The following is a 15,858-nucleotide window of genomic DNA, read 5'->3' on the forward strand; positions in this document are numbered from 1 at the left end:
CCTGAGGCTGCGGAAAGATATGAAGCTGCCGTGATGTAGCTGCCGTAGGTGCTAATGCTTGACCGTATGTTACCTGCATCATCAGCCTAAGTACGAGTAGCTCGAGCAAAGACAGCTGGGCGAGCCTTACTGGACGGATTACTGGACCCACGGTCCCGGTCCCAATCTGAATATACTTCGGGCTGCTTCTCTTGCGTCCACGTGATATCTTAGTCCGATGACCGTGCCATGTCATTATCAGAGGGCCACGAATTACTAGGCTCTCGCTCGGGTGCTGTTTCTCTATGAGGCATCTCGTTCTCAGAAGGCGCAGCATGATTTAGCTCCATGGGCTTCCCGGTCTTCAAAGTGCCCTTGGGGCACTCCGGATTGTCCTGAACAGAAGGATGAGTCTCAGCCGTTGCGCGGTTCGAAGAGCTTGAATCGATATGACAGGACGGCCGCGTCAGTGTCTTTGAAAGGCCAAAATTCACGGCCTGAAGATGGTAGGAGGCTGCAGAAGACACGCAACGAGCGCAATCGTATATCTGACTTAATCAGTAGAGACTCGACAAGACACTGTGAAGGGATCCTGAAGGTTGCAAGTCTGGTATGACACAGCTGGGTGGGGTTTGCAGCAAGGCTGAGGCTCTGCAGGATCGTCAGTAACAAATTAGCATGCCGGTAGTTAGCTCGGCGCAAGGTATTGTATCAGCCCAAAGGTACGGTAGGAGATTTCTAGCTATGTTCTTGACCTCGATCCGTCTGTTGAGTATTTCCGAGGTGCTGTCGATTTTGAGAAACGTCAGAAGGGGGCGCTGCAATAATTCATAGCTTTCCAGCGCTTAGCGGCACAGCACAGAAAGCCTCCAGCAGTGAACTAAACCACCAATCGTGTCAGAAAAAGCGGCCCGCATCGCCAAATTCTTCGGGACGCCTCATAAACCCCGATTTCAGACACCGAGGCTTAAGCAAACGCAGAGTGAGACTTTATAGAGCCCATGTCCACAGCCTGTCTGCTAACACTCAGACGCCTTCGATGCCGAAACGTTACTCTTAGACGACGCCCTCGTTAAACCTCTCAACCCCTTTCTTAATCTCCCTCACAATCTCCGCCGCCTCCGCCTGACTCGATGCCTCAAAGTCATACCTCTTCGTCTCCCTTTCCTTAAACACCACAACTCTAAACATCCTCGGATGCCTCCTCGACACCTTACTACCCACAATACTCGAGAACGGCACGGTTGTGGTCTTAGCCGGCGCCTCGAAGATCTTGTTCGTGGTGTTCGGGTGGTTCTCCGCGGGCATGATGTGCATGTACTCTCCATCAAGCGCTAGGATGCGCGAAGAGGAAGAGGAGAAGGACATGGGTTGCTTGCGGGTCACGGCGTAGCGCTTGTAGCTGGCTGTATTGAGCGCCACGAAGAGGTCTTGTTTCTGAGCGAGAGGATGGAGCAGGGCGGCTGGGCCTTTCTTGCCCTTCTTGGGCGTGCCGCCGGAGGAGATGAGCAGAGGTGCGTTTGGCGATGAGCTTCCGGGTGAGCCTGCTATACCTATGACGCCATCGCCTACGAACCGCCGCCTCTGGAAGTCGAGTGTGAGCCGGTCACCCAGTGCTTCCACGGTCCTATCGGAGGGCGCGACGGTATTGGTGCCCGAGACCTTGAGAACGAACATAGCAGGATCGACGCCGAGGACTTTGCACGCTTGTGAGAAGACTTCGGCGATGTAAGTGTCTGTCGTAGCTTCAATCTTCGTGGTTCGCGTTACGAAGTCATCATTCATGAACCGAACAGTCAGGGTTCTGGGTGCACCGGTGCGAGGTGTTGCATGCGAGGTCTGTGGAGCGGGAGCGTCCAGGAGGTTGGTGCCATCTTTTCGGGGAGCTGTAGGAGCGAAGCTCGGGCCGGTGATAGGATTGTGGAAAGATACAGACGGACCGGGCGGTGGCGGAGGCCGTGATATTGGCTCCGGCTGTACTGGCGCCGCCGTGTCGGTTTGCGCGTTCTCTTGTATAGCCGCAGCTTCTTTGCTGTACTCGGGGGTGAGCGCCTCGTTCTCTCTAAACTCCTTCTCAGACGCCTCGACGAGCGCAAACTCGTCCCAGGGTTTCTCCCGGGATCGCCCGCGAGTGCCACGGTTGTTGTTGGACGTAAAGTCTGTAAAAGGTCTGTTCCGCGTCAAGGCTGGAAAGTCATAGTCGACCTCATCATCCTCAATCATCCTGAAGTTCCATCGGTTTACGTTTTTCTGAGTGCCTTCGATAGCAGGTTCAGATTTCTCCTCGCCGTATCTGTACAGAGCTAGTCCGATAGCTTCCGCCACCGTAACTTTAGCTCCGCCGATCGTGGCTCGCAGGACGAGCATCTCATATGGTTTCGTGGGCTTTGTTGAAAATGGCGCGTAAACCCTTATGTAGAGCGGATTCGGATCGCCCTTGCCTGAGAGCGTTGCAAAACGCTCAAATGGGTCTACTGGCTTCCTATCTTTGGCCTTTAGGGCAAGAGTGAGTGCACTAACTGGCTGAATGACGCTGATAGGTCTTGGGGGAGGCAAAGCCTGCAGCGTAGCCGGTGCTGGTCTTGACTTCTTTGGGGAGGTCTTCTGAGGACTCATGGCAGGTGGTATTGGAGCCCCACGAAGAGGAAGGGAGGAATCGGCTACATCCCTATGGGCCCTCCCAAGTAGAGACTCAGAATCAGCCGTTCCAGCAAACTCCGACGACAGTGTGCTGTCGTCAGATTCAGCGCCTGGATCAGCTTCGAGCGGGAAGGTCTCATTCTCCCGCTCATCCTCTTGAATCCTTTGAGAAAGCAAGTGGCTTGCCTGAGCCGCTCGTTGTGGATTAACCTGCTTCCTCTTGAAGAGCGATGGATCCAGCTCGTTTTCCGACGACATCTCGCTGCTCGTAGTCGTGTCTCTGCGGGCGCGCTGTTTGAAAGCCTCAACCGCTCCCAATGAACCACGCCGTAGCTGGTTGCTTTCAGGAGGCCGTGAGGGTGACGTGACCAACAAAGCGGGCCCATCCTTCAGGTTTGAGCTTCTCAATGGAGATGAACCCGCACGCGTACGCACTGGCATCTTGTTGAACCTGATTTGCTGCGCTGCCCTTTGCGCGGCCTCGAAATCATCGTCACTTTCATCGCTGAGGTCGCTGCTGTCGTCCTCCCCTAATTGCTCTTTCCGTCGTCTTCTCTTCGTGTTCAATGCCGGACCGACAGTATCATTGCTTCCTCCCCCTCCAGTGACCATCCCGCCTTCGTCGTCATCGTCCCCAAAACTTGTCCCCGGTAGACCCGCTGACCGTGGAGCCTGGAAGTACTCGGATGCTACCGCTGTCGGTATCGGTGGAGAGTATGTGCGCTTGATATCTGCGGCACTGGGTACCCATCCTGCCGCTCGGAACGCAGGGTTGTTGAGGACAGATGTGTTGACGTTGATCAGTCGTTCCCCAACGCCGTCTTTGATGCACGAGAGGTACGCTGTCCTAAGCTGATACAGAACGAACCTACAGAGATAGATGTCAGCGCTGCATCTCTTGATCGCCTCTACAAATACTGGCCCGCCTCGGACGAGATGTATGTCTTAGGTGCACTCACTCCTCGTTCTGCAATAGTGACATGTCGGTTGCTGTTAAGTGACATCCTTAGCAGAAGCCCAGCTGCGTGAAATACATCCCTCAAGCCAGCTGAGGGGTAAGGAGAGACTCTTGGGGTTGTTTCGCGGTGCTGGTGAAAGCAGGTGCTTTGTGGCATGTGGTCCGCCGCCGGAGGAGTCCCCGCGAACCCGCATCTGCAACTGAAGCTTCAGCATTCAATGCGCGATGACCACCTTTTCTAAAAACAACACCAACACCGGCAGCTCATAGAAGCTACGAGAGGCAACTCACAACTCCAAGATGGTCTTGGTATCTTACTCAGACTCTGAAACCTCCGACACCGAGACCACAGCCGCGCCTGCACCCGCACCCAAAGAACCACCCAAGCCCACCACCTCCTCCAAACCCGCCTTCCAAAAAGTCGTCGACCGCTCCCACCCGCACAAAATCCGTGTCACCCTCCCATCCACCACGACCGCCAGCACAGCAGCAACTGATGATATCGAGCAAGAGGCTCCGCCAGCAAAGAAAGCGCGGACGGGCGGCGGGGCATTTGGCGGCTTCAACTCCTTTCTCCCAGCGCCTAAACGGTCGCAGGCTGTTACGAAAAGCACCGGAGATGGAGCGGGCGAATCTAAAAGGGGGCTTGGGCGTGGTCTGGGTAGCGGTATCAGCTTGAAGACGGGAGCGGCGCCTGGGTTTAGTCGGGAGCCTATGCCGGAGGCGGAGACGTCACTGGAGGATTCCAAAGAGACTGGCTTTGAGGAGAGCGCAGCGCCAGAAGGATCACCTTTGGCGGAAAGCTCTGTACTTCCAGCGGATGGTCAAGATGGTGCGCAAGAAGTGAAGCTAGTGGGGAAGCCGATGATGTTCAAGCCGCTCTCTGTGGCCAGAAAGCCACAGAAAAAGAAGAAGCCAGTGCCGGCTGCCTCCATCTCGACTGGGGGCAGTGGCATTGCAGCTTTAGATCCCACGGCACCGGCTGCTCGACCGGCACCTGCACCCAAACCTAGAGCTTCTCTTTTCTCCATATCTCAGGAGGAAGCCACCGCACCGGCGCCTGCGTCGAATGAAGAATATACACCCCTAATCTACACCGCCGAAACCTCAGTCACCACTTCCGACACTCCATATCCCCCCGACGCTCCTCTCGACTCGAGCACCGATACCGAAGCTATCCCACCCCCTACATCTCACGACCTCCCACCCACAGACCGCGGCCCCCAGTCCCTCGACACCATCGCCTCAGACCTCAACCTCTCCGAGTCCGCGCGCCGTCAGCTCTTCGGGCGACAGCGCGGCAAAGGCTCCGCCCAAAGCGCTCCAGCGATCAACGTCCTGAACTTCAACACGGACGCCGAGTACGCCGCGAACGAAGCCCTGCGCGCGGCGGGCGAGACAGTCCAACACAACCCCGTGCGCGCGATCGCGCCGGGGAAGCACAGCTTGAAGCAGCTTGTTAGTGCCGCGAGTACGCAGCGGGAGGCGCTGGAGGAGCATTTTGCAAGTGGGAAGAGGAATAAGAGGGAGGCGGGGAGTAAGTATGGGTGGTGAGGTTGGCGGGGTGGAGTGGTAGTGTGAGTGGATCCGGGGAAGCGAGGCGAATTTGTGAGGCTCAGTTAGAGGTTGGAGGGTCTGGGGCAGGTTGCTGCCTGAGCGCTGCTGTCCTGCTGGGAGTCGAGCTATACGGAGAGCTGATGTTGTTGGGCTTGAAACATTTAAGCTGGGAGCTCAATATACTGGCATCCGGCAGGGTCTAGTTGCTCTACATTACTTCAGCCTTTGTCACCGCCAAAAACCACCTGTTGACGTCCGTACTGTGTTATTCTCTCCACGAGTGCCACACCGTGAGAAGGCTGCGCTATCTAGTCCTGAACAAAGCCGTCGGTTGATCCGACTTTAACATTGTGCATAGCCCCGTCTTCCAAGAATCCCAAAACATACAAAAGCGCTGCGAATGGTATTGTTACAAATCACCCGCCATGATACATTGCGAGACTGCAGGCCCCTTCAGATTCCAATATTCTCATCCGCTCCAAGTGCGGTGCGAACAGAAAAAAGCGCAAACTTCGCGCCGACAAAGCGCCACGCGAGATACAAAAACGCGCCGCGGGACCTCACCCTGGTTGCAGATACTGCCCCCAAAATCTGCTCCTACATCGTCTTCCTCTTATTTTCCCCCCTCCTCGGCGACGCCAGCGTCACACTCCCCGTCCTCTCCCTCACCACACTCTCCCTCCCACTCCCCTCCCTCAACAAGCTCCGTCTCCCCCCCTTCCTAATCCCCCGCTCCTCCGCCGGTTCCACAAACCGATGCACAACCCTATGATCCAGCACCCTCTCCTCCCGATCCCCCTTCCCCTCCCTCTCCGTCTTCGGCCACGCATACCCATACAGCTTGCTATGCCGCTCGCAGCGCGGACACTCGCGGTGCGTCAGGTATGCGTCTTCTTGCACGAAGTCGGCGTCGCACGTCTGGCACCGCACCCAGCGGCTGTATCTTTGGCACAGGAGGGTGGGCGTTAGAGTGTAGTCGCCTGGGCGGCGGGCGGAGGGGTCGAGGGTGCTGGTGCTGGGTTCGGTGGTGGGGATGGGCGGGGGGTTGCTGTGCGAGGTGCGCGAGCGCGAGCGGGTTTGTTTGGGCGAGGGGGCGCGTGGGGGCCGCGGGATTATGGTACGGGTTGCTGGGTCGAGATCATAGTTTGAGTCGAGTTCGGAGAGCTCGGATTCGGTGTCCGCGGCCGCTGGGGCTGTGGTAGTTGTTGTTGTTGGGATATTCAGTGTGGTGGCATGGCTGGCGGACGTGCAGGCCGGAATGCTGTCCACTATTTCGACGACCTCAGTCTTTATTACCTCTTCGGTGACTAGTGGTTCCTCGGCTCTGGAAATCGCAGTGGTGATCTGGAATGAATTTGACGCATCGGCGGTGGACGACGCGGGCGAACTTGACCCATAGCCTGAATCATCTGGGTAATGAGCACCTAGCATGCCGTCGTCGTGGATGCTGCGGCGCAGTAAGCGCCTGGGTATACTGGGTAGTTTTCCCTCGGGCTTCTCATGCTCTACAGTGACAGAAGGCACTTCGTGGCGTAACTGGCTGAGCTCCTTCCAATCTTTTGGGGGCCGGCCGGGGCCACCTGGACGCCATTTCCTCGCGGGTGATGCGGTGTTCAAAGCGGGCTGAGGATCTTCCAGCCTTCTCTTTTTCGGCGGGCTTGCTTGAGCGACAACCGGCGTCTCAGCACGAGACTGACATTCAGAATCCACGACATATTTCCGCTTCTTCCGGAAAGCGTACGGACCGTCTGCTGGCTGCTCAATGACTTCGTCTTCCACAGCGCTCTCGCCGGCTTCGGCGCCCCACCCGTTCCGTAGCTCTTTCTCACATGTAGCGCAGAGACATTCGCAATTGTCCTCGCCAAAGTAATCTTCACCATACGTGACTGTGATTTCATCACCAACTTCAATATTCTTCGTGCTCACGATCTGCATCCCATGCGGCCCCTTCGTCGACAGCCTCGCATTAGCGTCGCAATCATGATTAGCGAAGCGCGCGGGTCCCAGGAACAACGACGGCGTCTTCTTCCGGCTTGACATGACGATGCTGAAGTCGCGTCGCGTCAGATCAAGATTCAGCTCCTCCTCTTTCGTCATCGCGACCTGGATCCCACTGAGATATTTCACCACTTCACCCTTCCTGATCTCCTTGCGCGCGGTCACTGACGCCTCGGGCGTGGAAATAGTGTACCGGTTCGTGGTGGTGACTTCCCACGGGCAGTCCAGCATGTAGATATTCACGTACTTTCGCAGGTGGCGCACGAAGTGCTCCCTCTCGTCGTCTGTCGCCAGGCGCTCGTGGTACTTTCGGAGTCCGGCGGTTTGCAGAAGCTGTTGTACGGCTTCCGCGGGGTCTTTAGCTATTATGACGGAGTTTTGGAGGATCCGCGCGATCTCTTCTTCGCGCACGCCACGACATGAGGAGTAGCGTGCGCGGTTCTTGCGGATCGTGGTCCAGTAGTAGACCTGACAAACCAGTAAACGTCAGCGGTTTGATTCTTCGGATTTGCCAGCGCTGTTTCCGATGTTGACGCGGTTCTACCTACATGGTCTATCAAAGCGTCTGTGATTAGATCATCGTAGCTGGCAAGCTGAGAGAGCGTAAGCCCTCCCTTCTTGGCCAATGCCTCGCCCAGCTCTTTTGGTGCCATATAGACTTTGAATACCGGATTTGGCGCGCGAAGGCTACAATCTTAATGTGCGATTAAGACCGCGAAGCAATAGAGTGTCTGGAGAGGCCGAGTGCGAAAGCCGGAGGTATGGTAAAGCAGTAAGTGACGTATCTGACATTGATGCGCCGCACGAAGCCACGTCTTATAACAAAGCCATATGGCCGCAAAAGGAAATGGGCTAATATTAATGAAATGCGAGCGAGAGGATATAGCAGAGGAACGACAGCGTAAGCGCAAACAGAGCGTTAATCAAGCTGCGTGAGCGCCGAAGTCAGGAGTGCTGAAGCGTGCCTGAGATGTCGAGAGGCAGGGCTCCCCTTGCGCGGCGCTGGCGCGAAGCCGACGCCTTGAAGATCTCCCTCGGCATCTTCCATTGGCCGGCTCGCTGCTGCACATTTCTGCCACCAGAACACCTTCTCGCGCAACTGGGTGTGCTCTCGCGCGGAGAGCCAGACTGCCACGATGATTCAGTTGAAGGTACGCGCAGCTCAGCTTCACCACGCTATGGATGTCAGGTAGCTTCTGGGATGAGATAACGCTAACCACCACACACCAGACCCTCGTCAACTGCATCGACAACTCCGGCGCCGCTATCGTCGAGTGCGTCAAGGTGATGCGGATGAAAAGACATGCCAGAATAGGTCCGTCCCCATATCCATCAAGTCCCAGGCTCGCACCGTCCGGCTGCCCCATACCTACACCACCAACCCTCCAAGCTCCTACCACGGCGACCACTACAACCACAACTACCACTTCCAAAAACCCCCAGCGATGCCATCACTAACTTCTCCCACACCCAGGCGACCGCATAATAGTCGTCGTGCAAAAGCAGCGCAACTTCGGCCCCGAGTCCGCGGGCGGCGGTGGCGCCGTCTCCATCTCGAACAAGGTGCGGCGGGGCGACATACGGCACGCAGTGGTTGTGCGGACGGTAAAGAAGTACCAGCGGGCGGATGGTAGCGTCGTCAAGTTCGACGACAACGCGTGCGTGCTGGTGAATAAGGGGGGGGATCCCATTGGGACGAGGTTTAATGGTGAGTGGGATCCATCTTTGGGGATTTTGTGTTTGAGATAGGGGGGTTGGAAGTAGGGATGTATGCGGAGGAGGAGGATGGGGGGAGATGGAGAGCAGGATGTTATCAGGTTTAGTGATTGGAGGATGTGCTGACGCGATGCTGTCTAGGTGTCGTGGGCTCCGAGCTGCGGGATAAGAAGTGGTCGAAGATTCTGTCGCTTGCTCCGATGCATGTGTAAGATGTAGGCAATGGCTGAGAACTGGCATCGCACGGCGTTTATAAGGCGAGGGTGATGAATTTGTAACATTTGTATTGCATAGTAGATCTCCGGGGTATCGAGAAGACCAGGCTAGAAGGATGAAACGACGCCGGATCCATCGACCGAACAGGATATGTCCTAAAACTCCTTGCTAATGCCCGCACCGGTGAAAAATTCCTGCCTGCCAACTTATGCGAAATGACCAAGAGAGCAAAGCCAATATCCCCAAAACGTGTGCGAGATAGCTAACCGCTGTCACTACTGGGCTTCCACGTCTTGCCGCAAGTACAGCAAGTGTAGTAGAGGGCCTGGAGACAGATGCTGTCAGCCTGACGCACACCGGTGGCAGGAGCGGCATAAAAGCTTACCATCCCCGTCTCGTCTCCGCGCTGCTGAGATTGGAAGAACACAGCCTCCATTTCGCCGCACGCCGGACACTGCTTCTGCGCATGCGGAAGCTGTTCGGCAAATAACCCAAAAGTCAGCGATCAAAGCTCAAGCGATGAACGCCAACCGAGCAATACTATGAAATCCAAGAACACGCAACCCCAAGATCAGGTCTTTGATGTATTCGGGTCCGCCGAGTCTTTGCGCCCGAAAGGGTGCGGCGCGCTCTCGGCGATAGGCGAGGTTTCACACGACACCATGTGTACGTCGAAATCTTCGACCTCGAGATAGAACCCGTTCTCCGTCTCTTGCCCGCACTTCACGCAGAAGATCTCCGAACCACACATGGTGCAGAAGCCAGGAATAGGTTCACCAACCGTAGGATCACTCGCGACGTCTATGGTGACGCCGGCGGTCTCGCCGACGGTGGAGCTGAGCTCGTTGCGGTAGACGCAGTTGGAGTGGGCGGGCTCGCTGTACCGGCAGCTGCGGCAGGCGAACATGAGCTTGTTGTTCTCCGTGTCTTCTTGGGGGTAGAGGAGGTTGGAGCTGTGGAAGTGGGAAGGTTAGCTTATACTGACATCCACGCTGTGGGATGGTTCGGCTACACGTATAGCTGACGAAAGCCAAAGCTTTCAGGCTTGGAGCTAGAAGCGATCATGATAGTGAGGTTTGTGGGACTTACCATTCGCCACAGAAACGGAACGCAACCTTCCTGCTCTGGGCAGCGGCAGCGCCGTCGGATGCAGATGGCGATGCGGCCATGTTCAAGGCTGTTCTCGACGCGCGATGGGAAGTTCAGTTGTGGCGAATAAGGTGGAATGTGGTTTGCGGTGTGCAAAGGCCGCTTCCGGAAATTTGAGACTTCTGGTTGCTGTTGGTGGTTTCGTTCTTGCAGCTGGATGGGTGGATGGGCGGTGGGAGCGAAGTCACAGAGACAGAAATGGTGATGAGTAAGGTTGACAGCCCAATCATGTGAAGTTAGCTCTTGGCATCCGCAACTTTGCCCAATCGCGTCGCCCGTCACTGCTGCCCCTCGCAGCGCCTAGGCCCATCCTGCAAACCCGCCCTGCACACGAGCTCTGAGCCTCCAAACATACAGCTCTGCCTCTGCCACTGCCACTGCCACTGCCGCTCACAGCACTCGTAAACTCCAAGACCTGTGAACATTTCTCTGAGCTCCATTAGGGTTACAAGAGGTGCAACCATGGTTCGTGGAGGCCAATGCCCGTTCGCCAGAACAAAGTGCGGCGAACCCGGCTAACAGCTTGCTCCAATAACATAGGCCGAATCCGGTCTGCCTGCGGGCTGGGAGGTCCGCCATTCAAACTCGAAGAACCTACCCTACTACTTCAACCCGGAGACCAAGGAGTCGAGATGGGAGCCGCCGGAGGGCGCAGACTCGGACAAGCTCAAGGTGTACATGGCCAATTACCACAGCTCGAGACCTCTGGCCGCAGACGGTGCGGGCTCATATCAGGGCAAGATACGGTGCGCGCATTTACTGGTTAAGCACGAGGGCAGCCGGCGGCCGTCGAGCTGGAAGGAAGCGAAGATCACACGGTCCAAGGACGAGGCAATGAGCATCATCTTGGGTCACGAAGCACGAATTCGGTCTGGAGCGACCAGCTTGGGAGACCTCGCAACATCGGAATCAGACTGCAGCAGCGCACGGAAGAGGGGTGACTTGTGAGTCGGACTGAGGCTGGATAGAGGCTCGAGCAGACGCTGACCCCAGATGATGATAGGGGTTTCTTTGGCAAGGGAGACATGCAGAAGGAGTTCGAGGACGCGTCGTTTGCGCTCAAGCCGGGCGAGGTCAGTCATGTGGTGGAGACTGCCTCAGGCCTTCACTTGATAGAGAGGTAAGTGTCCGCATGCTGTGCCTGCTTACATAGCCGTGCAGAGACTGACTAACTCCAACAAATTCATAGGTTGGAGTAGGCATGCTCTCCAAAAGTTTGCTTTCACAGCCTCCTATCCATTCATGCAGCTGCTGCAGCGCCTTGTGATATGATTTACAGCAGTCATAGGCAGAAGACTTTGAGGATTGGGTAGCAAATCTACTGCCGAGCATAGTTGTCCAACAACCCATGTGAAAAGAGATGCCTCACGGAATCTGACAGGGCGCTCGTCTGTGCAAGTAGCAATCGATGTCGCCGATTGGAGACCCCTGTTTCGCTCAGCATGCCTCCTGTGTCACAACCAACAGCAACACAGAGACTTGCTACAGCCGCCAGGACCCCCTGAATTCGGCGGTCCGACTTTGCATCGACATGTTGAACAATGTCCAGAATTTTCCGCGGCGCGGCCATCTGGTGGAGTATCGGACGAACAAGCCATTCACTTCATACAATCGTCATATGTATTTAAATTTGGAGAGCCGTTTGACCCTGTGTCGTCGCTCTGACGCTCATGATTAACGCAGGGATTGTAGCTTTACTTATTCTCCGAGCGTTGACTTCGCCGTCGCAAAGCGCGTCCGCAAACGATGCGAACCATTCGCCACGTGGTTCCACATCCTTTGTCTCTGGCAACACGACGACTTTACGCGCAAGCTGAGCACGCAACACCCCAAGAAACACAGCGCGATCCGAGTAAGGCGATTGGCCACCCCACAATCCCATCGCCTCAGGCCATTGGTTCAAAAACGGTTGTCGCGGCACATCCCCACGAACGGAGCGATAGCATCCCGCATTCCTCCATTCCCCAACCGTGGGTGGGTCCCGGGCGCCCAACGGAATCCGCCGTCCTAGTGCTGATCTGCACGTCAGCTCATGGGCTCTCCGCTACCTTACCACGGTGTAAACATTAAATCACCGATTCACTATTACCCGGTGCACGACAGACTTTCCCATTGTTTGGCTTTCAAGGGTGGGGCTGAGTCAGACGCGTGCGTCTTCTATAAAGCTAGTGTTGCTCGCTGTTATACTCGAGCGACTTCGGCAGGACAACCACACCCTTGCTTACAGCTCAACAACGACTTGCACGCCTACCATCAACAACTCCGAAAAGCATACCCAGAACCTGCTCGCAGCACTCTCAAGGCCTCCGCGATCATGGTCGTCTCACCCTCAGCATATCCGAAGCGCTCCTCATTCTCGTCGGCACCCGGGAGGGGAAATCGCCATCATGAGCGTCGCCACTCGTCCGGCTACAGACGCGAGTCCCCATACGATAACTCACCACTCCCTGTCTCGCGCACCGACTGTCCCAAGGACATCAATGCCTTCTCCTACGACCCCCAGCACCTCAACGCATGGTACATGCCAAACGAGCTGTGGATCCGGCTCCCACCAAGCCTTTTAACCAGTCTCATGGCCCTGCAATACGCAGGCGCCGCTGTTCTGACCGGCTTCGAGCGACTTGAGCAGCTCGGGACTAGTCTCCCGGATCTAGCCGAGGAGGATGAGGGAAGCGACGGACTCGACGCCGGCGCCGCAGCCACCGGCACCTTCCCGACCCGGGTCCAGAAACTCGAGGCCCGCCATTCGCGGCACGACTCCCTCGGGTCCAGCGGCTCGGCCTCCACGCTCCCAAGCCTGACGCACTCCGATCCGACCTCCCCAACTACCTTCGCCATCACGGTTCCGGGGTCACCAATCCCAGAATACACCCTCGTCTCCAGCGCTACCAGCACCAAGAGACTAGACGCAATCCCCCACGACTTCTCCCCCTACCCACCACCAAGCACGAGTCTGCATCTCCTGTCCACCTCCGGCCGCGCCACCCCGCCCTCGCCGCACGACAACATCTCTCCGCTGCTGAAGCCTTTCCCCTCCACCACGACCATCCCGACGGATCCAGCCACGGCGTACTACCACGCCGAGCTGAGCCACCTGCGCTCGGACGCGCTGGTGCGGCTGCGACATGCGGCGCTGCGGCTGGATGCCGAATGGGCCGAGTGCAAGCGGCTTGGCGAAAGCGAGGAGGCCGTGGAAGCGGAGTTCGAGATGTGGTGGGGAGAGATGAGGGAGAGGGTTCGGGGGTTGGATGGGCGGGGGAAGGCGCTGGCGGCGGGGAGGTAGCGGCTAGTGAGGGCGGTGTGGACGTGCGGCAGCTTTGTTTCAACGCTTGATACCTTCCAACAACTTGGAAACACCTCACGGACGTCTTGGGATCGTGGATTCTTGTATATAACCCGTTGCAGTAGGAAGATGAGGCCGCAAGGCACGATTCCGGTGAACTGCTGCTCTTGCGGCAGGATTAAAGAGGCGATGATCGTAATACTGTATAGATCCAAAGGAGTTAGGGCCAGCACCTGCGCCCTATCCAAGAAGGCCGTTAATCCATCCAACATTCCTGTGATATCGTACCCGCCTATTTGAGAACGCCGCGCTCTACTCGTACTCAAGCAATCAGGGGCGTAGATCCGATATGTGAGAAGAGATGCAGTAGATCCGCTTTCAAAGGACGAGGTATACCCGGATCTTTTACCCGAAACTCTTTTTTCCGCTTGCCTTAAAGCTTTACGCCTTCTGTTCGCCGCTCGGCTCCTCGTCATCCCCATCAGGGTCGTTCTTGCTCTCATTCATAAACGGACTCCTCTTCCTAATCTGCGGCCCCTTCCACAACAACACCACAGGCGCAAGACTCAGCACCAGTCCAATAAACCCGAGCAGACTACTCGCCCACTGGAACCCCAGATTCGTATACAGACTCTGCGTGGCGAGCGGCAAGAACGCGCCAAAGGTGTTCCGGCCCAAACTCGCCGCCGACAGCGCAGACGCGGCGTATTTCTCGTACGCATCGGCCAGGTAGTTGACGACCGCCATGTAGATCTCGTAGATGCCGATGCCGACAGCGCCAATAGCGATCGTCGGCACGATCCAGTGCACATGCGGGTAGGAACTCCAGCCGTACCAGAAGATGCCTGCCGTGAAGAGCAGCGAGCCCGGGACGGCGAAGTACAGCCGCGCCTCCGGGATGGGGACGCCGGGGGACTCTTTGTTGCGACTGCGGCTGCGCAGGTAGTAGCGGTCTTGCAGCGGGTTGATGACGGTGGCGATGACGGCGCCGGCCGAGATGGCGAGCTGGATGAGTCCCGTCTGGAAGGTGTCGAAGCCGTAGTTCTCGCCAAAGGTCTGCGGGATCGAGCTCTGAAAGAGGAAGAGGATGCCCCAGGCGAAGGAGATCCACATTGTGAAGCTGAAGACGACGAATTCGGTCATGAGCATTTTCACGGGGCGCATGAAGGAAATTTTGATGGTCGTGGCGAGAGAGTCCTTCTCGATCTCGGAGCGCGCGTAGGCGTTCTTTTTGCCTTCTTTGCGCAGCTTTTTGGCCCGGGCGCGCAGGATCACATCGCCTCGGGTCTCCTTTAGGATGAGCCAAAAGATGGGAAGACAGCCGGCATCGAAGGCGAGCTGGATGTAGTATATCCTAATCACTGTCAGCGCACTCACAGACCCCTATCGAACATCCGAGGGACGAAAGATTAGCTGTGGTCGTACCATCTCCAGTTCATATTGCGTTGGATAGCTGAACCGATGAACGGACCAAGGGCGATACCAACGACGGAGGTCATGCCGAAGATGGACATCGGTACACTCCTGTCTTTGTCGGTCTTCCAGATATCTGTAATCGTCCCGCCAACGATGTTGATGCTGACGGAGGAAGCCCCGCCGCCGAAGAACCGGGTGATGACGAGCGTTGCAAAATTTTGGGCAAGCGCGGACGGGAGAAGGAATATTAGAAAGACGATATAAGACGCCTGACGAGCGCAGTTAGGCGCGGCACAATGCAAAGAGAGGTGGAACACGCACAAAGTATCCCGACATCCGTCCCGTTTGCTCTGTCAAGGGCACGAACAGCAGCGGAAACAGGGCCGCGCCCATATTCCAGCTCGTTGTCGCCCAGAAAAGATGGGGGAAAGATTCTTGGCTAACGTTGAACTCTTCGGACATCTGCTCGTTGCCGGCGCCGTACGCTCCAGCTGGCAGACCGGTAAGAATGGAACTTTTCGGGCCATTAGAAGCTATCTGGTGAGGGAACGGGAGAATCGTACATGAAACATGTCGTGATAGTAATCATCCACTTCCGCTTTACAGACCAATTGAACCTGTCGCTTATCAGTCCGTTGGGGATAAAGACAGGTACACCCGTGGAGTCTTACGGATTATCAGGGTCTCGTCTGCCGTTCCATTCCACGATATCAATATCTGGGTACTTTTGCGACTTCGTGAGATTTGGCTGCTCCCCAGAGTCCTCGACTGCGCAATGTTAGAGCCAGTGCAACCCAACGAGTATAGCTGGGCTTGCCATAGTCGGCCCCAGTACCTTCATTGCTCTTCTTCGAGCCCTCGTCCGTCTTGCTAGTAGTGGCTTCGCTGTAGTTTCGAGGCATAGTATTGAATAATTTTGGATGTGAACCAAGAGTCTAAGTGTCTA

At 56.4% G+C, this 15,858-nt stretch overlaps 8 protein-coding genes across 8 annotated transcripts; 4 read left to right on the top strand and 4 right to left on the bottom strand.

Moving 5' to 3' along the window:
- Positions 1-1,035: 1,035 nt before the first annotated feature.
- W97_03664 (uncharacterized protein) lies at positions 1,036-3,601 on the bottom strand (the record flags this gene model as incomplete). Its single annotated transcript, XM_007781560.1, has 2 exons — positions 1,036-3,487; positions 3,579-3,601. 2 exons carry the CDS (start codon positions 3,599-3,601, stop codon positions 1,036-1,038), a joined length of 2,475 nt encoding a protein of 824 aa, XP_007779750.1.
- Positions 3,602-3,877: 276 nt separating this feature from the next.
- On the top strand, positions 3,878-5,131 carry W97_03665 (uncharacterized protein; the record flags this gene model as incomplete). The annotated part of the gene is made up of 1 exon (XM_007781561.1): positions 3,878-5,131. The coding sequence occupies one exon, from the start codon at positions 3,878-3,880 to the stop codon at positions 5,129-5,131; it is 1,254 nt and encodes a 417-aa protein (XP_007779751.1).
- A 600-nt stretch (positions 5,132-5,731) lies between these two features.
- W97_03666 (uncharacterized protein) lies at positions 5,732-7,785 on the bottom strand (the record flags this gene model as incomplete). Its single annotated transcript, XM_007781562.1, has 2 exons — positions 5,732-7,600; positions 7,681-7,785. The coding sequence occupies 2 exons, from the start codon at positions 7,783-7,785 to the stop codon at positions 5,732-5,734; spliced, it is 1,974 nt and encodes a 657-aa protein (XP_007779752.1).
- Positions 7,786-8,268: 483 nt separating this feature from the next.
- Positions 8,269-9,060, top strand: W97_03667 (uncharacterized protein; the record flags this gene model as incomplete). The annotated part of the gene is made up of 4 exons (XM_007781563.1): positions 8,269-8,283; positions 8,363-8,447; positions 8,607-8,840; positions 8,990-9,060. The coding sequence occupies 4 exons, from the start codon at positions 8,269-8,271 to the stop codon at positions 9,058-9,060; spliced, it is 405 nt and encodes a 134-aa protein (XP_007779753.1).
- Positions 9,061-9,635: 575 nt separating this feature from the next.
- W97_03668 (uncharacterized protein) lies at positions 9,636-10,233 on the bottom strand (the record flags this gene model as incomplete). Its single annotated transcript, XM_007781564.1, has 2 exons — positions 9,636-10,017; positions 10,154-10,233. The coding sequence occupies 2 exons, from the start codon at positions 10,231-10,233 to the stop codon at positions 9,636-9,638; spliced, it is 462 nt and encodes a 153-aa protein (XP_007779754.1).
- Positions 10,234-10,692: 459 nt separating this feature from the next.
- W97_03669 (peptidyl-prolyl cis-trans isomerase ssp-1) lies at positions 10,693-11,337 on the top strand (the record flags this gene model as incomplete). The annotated part of the gene is made up of 3 exons (XM_007781565.1): positions 10,693-10,698; positions 10,754-11,157; positions 11,217-11,337. 3 exons carry the CDS (start codon positions 10,693-10,695, stop codon positions 11,335-11,337), a joined length of 531 nt encoding a protein of 176 aa, XP_007779755.1.
- Positions 11,338-12,527: 1,190 nt separating this feature from the next.
- W97_03670 (uncharacterized protein) lies at positions 12,528-13,496 on the top strand (the record flags this gene model as incomplete). The annotated part of the gene is made up of 1 exon (XM_007781566.1): positions 12,528-13,496. The coding sequence occupies one exon, from the start codon at positions 12,528-12,530 to the stop codon at positions 13,494-13,496; it is 969 nt and encodes a 322-aa protein (XP_007779756.1).
- A 441-nt stretch (positions 13,497-13,937) lies between these two features.
- W97_03671 (uncharacterized protein) lies at positions 13,938-15,814 on the bottom strand (the record flags this gene model as incomplete). Its single annotated transcript, XM_007781567.1, has 6 exons — positions 13,938-14,850; positions 14,922-15,181; positions 15,234-15,426; positions 15,476-15,529; positions 15,584-15,680; positions 15,748-15,814. The coding sequence occupies 6 exons, from the start codon at positions 15,812-15,814 to the stop codon at positions 13,938-13,940; spliced, it is 1,584 nt and encodes a 527-aa protein (XP_007779757.1).
- Between the last annotated feature and the right edge of the window lie 44 nt (positions 15,815-15,858).

The sequence above is a fragment of the Coniosporium apollinis genome (genome assembly GCF_000281105.1).
Source record: "Coniosporium apollinis CBS 100218 chromosome Unknown supercont1.15, whole genome shotgun sequence".
Lineage (NCBI taxonomy): Eukaryota > Fungi > Ascomycota > Dothideomycetes > Coniosporium > Coniosporium apollinis.